This window comes from Phaethon lepturus, unplaced genomic scaffold (genome assembly GCF_000687285.1).
Source record: "Phaethon lepturus isolate BGI_N335 unplaced genomic scaffold, ASM68728v1 scaffold19824, whole genome shotgun sequence".
Classification (NCBI taxonomy): domain Eukaryota; kingdom Metazoa; phylum Chordata; class Aves; order Phaethontiformes; family Phaethontidae; genus Phaethon; species Phaethon lepturus.
In genome coordinates this window covers 10,738-11,793 of record NW_010534267.1, presented here as the reverse complement: position 1 = coordinate 11,793, position 1,056 = coordinate 10,738, and the positions used below count along the sequence as shown (strand labels likewise).

At 38.6% G+C, this 1,056-nt stretch overlaps 1 protein-coding gene across 1 annotated transcript in view; it reads left to right on the top strand.

Annotated features, from left to right (window-relative positions):
- Window positions 1-246: 246 nt before the first annotated feature.
- Window positions 247-1,056, top strand: part of LOC104619559 (NAD(P) transhydrogenase, mitochondrial-like) — a gene marked incomplete at both ends in the record, with an annotated part of 10,649 nt that continues 9,839 nt past the window's right edge. The window contains one exon of the mRNA XM_010285478.1: window positions 247-464. Coding sequence (XP_010283780.1) covers window positions 247-464 — 218 coding nt within the window. The remainder of the gene's footprint in view (window positions 465-1,056) is intronic.

Sequence of the window (1,056 nt, the reverse complement as noted above, 5' to 3'; positions counted from 1 at the left end):
CAGAACTTTCTGAAAGTGTCTGCTGACTATTACTGCTCTGTCACCCATCTACCTAGAGTTAATTCTAATATGTGGGCTGCAGCTAAGAAGTGCAGTTACTCAGTTTAGTTGTGTAAACTAACATGCTCCTTTGTCATGTACTTTGTGGATGGGAATGGACAGACTGCAAGCTGTGAGAAAGGAAGTGCACTGGTGTGCACTGGTTTATTTCCACTGATTAATTTGGAAATTTCTCCTTTTCTTCAGGTGAGGGCTCCTATATATAACTCGGCTCTAGGTGTACATGAGGCAGATCTTTTTAAGACAGCGGCTACCCTGATTAGTTTTATCTACCCAGCACAAAATCCAGACCTCCTGAAAAAACTTGCAGAACAAAAGGCTACCGTCTTGGCTATGGATCAGGTTCCATGGGTCACCATTGCTCAGGGATATGATGCACTCAGTTCCATGGCCAACATTGCTGGGTATGAACCTTACCTTTTTTTTTTCTTTTCTCTCTAGTTTAAGTATAGCTGGATTAAAAGCTACGTAATTTGATATTAGGTATATCTAAACCAATTCTGTGTCTCTATTTTCATATAGCTGTTTCAAGCAGGATGAAGCTGTTGAAAGTGCCATACAATTTTTTTTAAGTTGGTTATGATCAGCTTTGCAGCAGATCAGAGCAAGACTTTTAAAAAACAAACAAACAAAAATTTGAGGCAGTTCTTCTAATTCCTGGACTGTTTTGTCTAGTGATTCTTTGCTCGGAACTAGATCAGAGTAGGCTCAGAGATATCCTTGAAACAGGTTGAACACAGATTGTCTCTGTCATTGGGATCTGATGTTGCTGGGAGAAGACTGCCAGATTATTTTGTGGACACCAGCAGTATATATATCTCTCTCTCTCAACATACATGTTTGGTTGCTTCTCTGTGTTTTCATTCTGTGTAACTTTACATTATGAATTGTTATGATATTTTAGTATTTAAAGGTGTAAAATCTACAAGCTGTATTCCAAATTTAAAACTGATTTTACGGCATACATACTTCCATATGTCCCTGTTAGGGATGGGA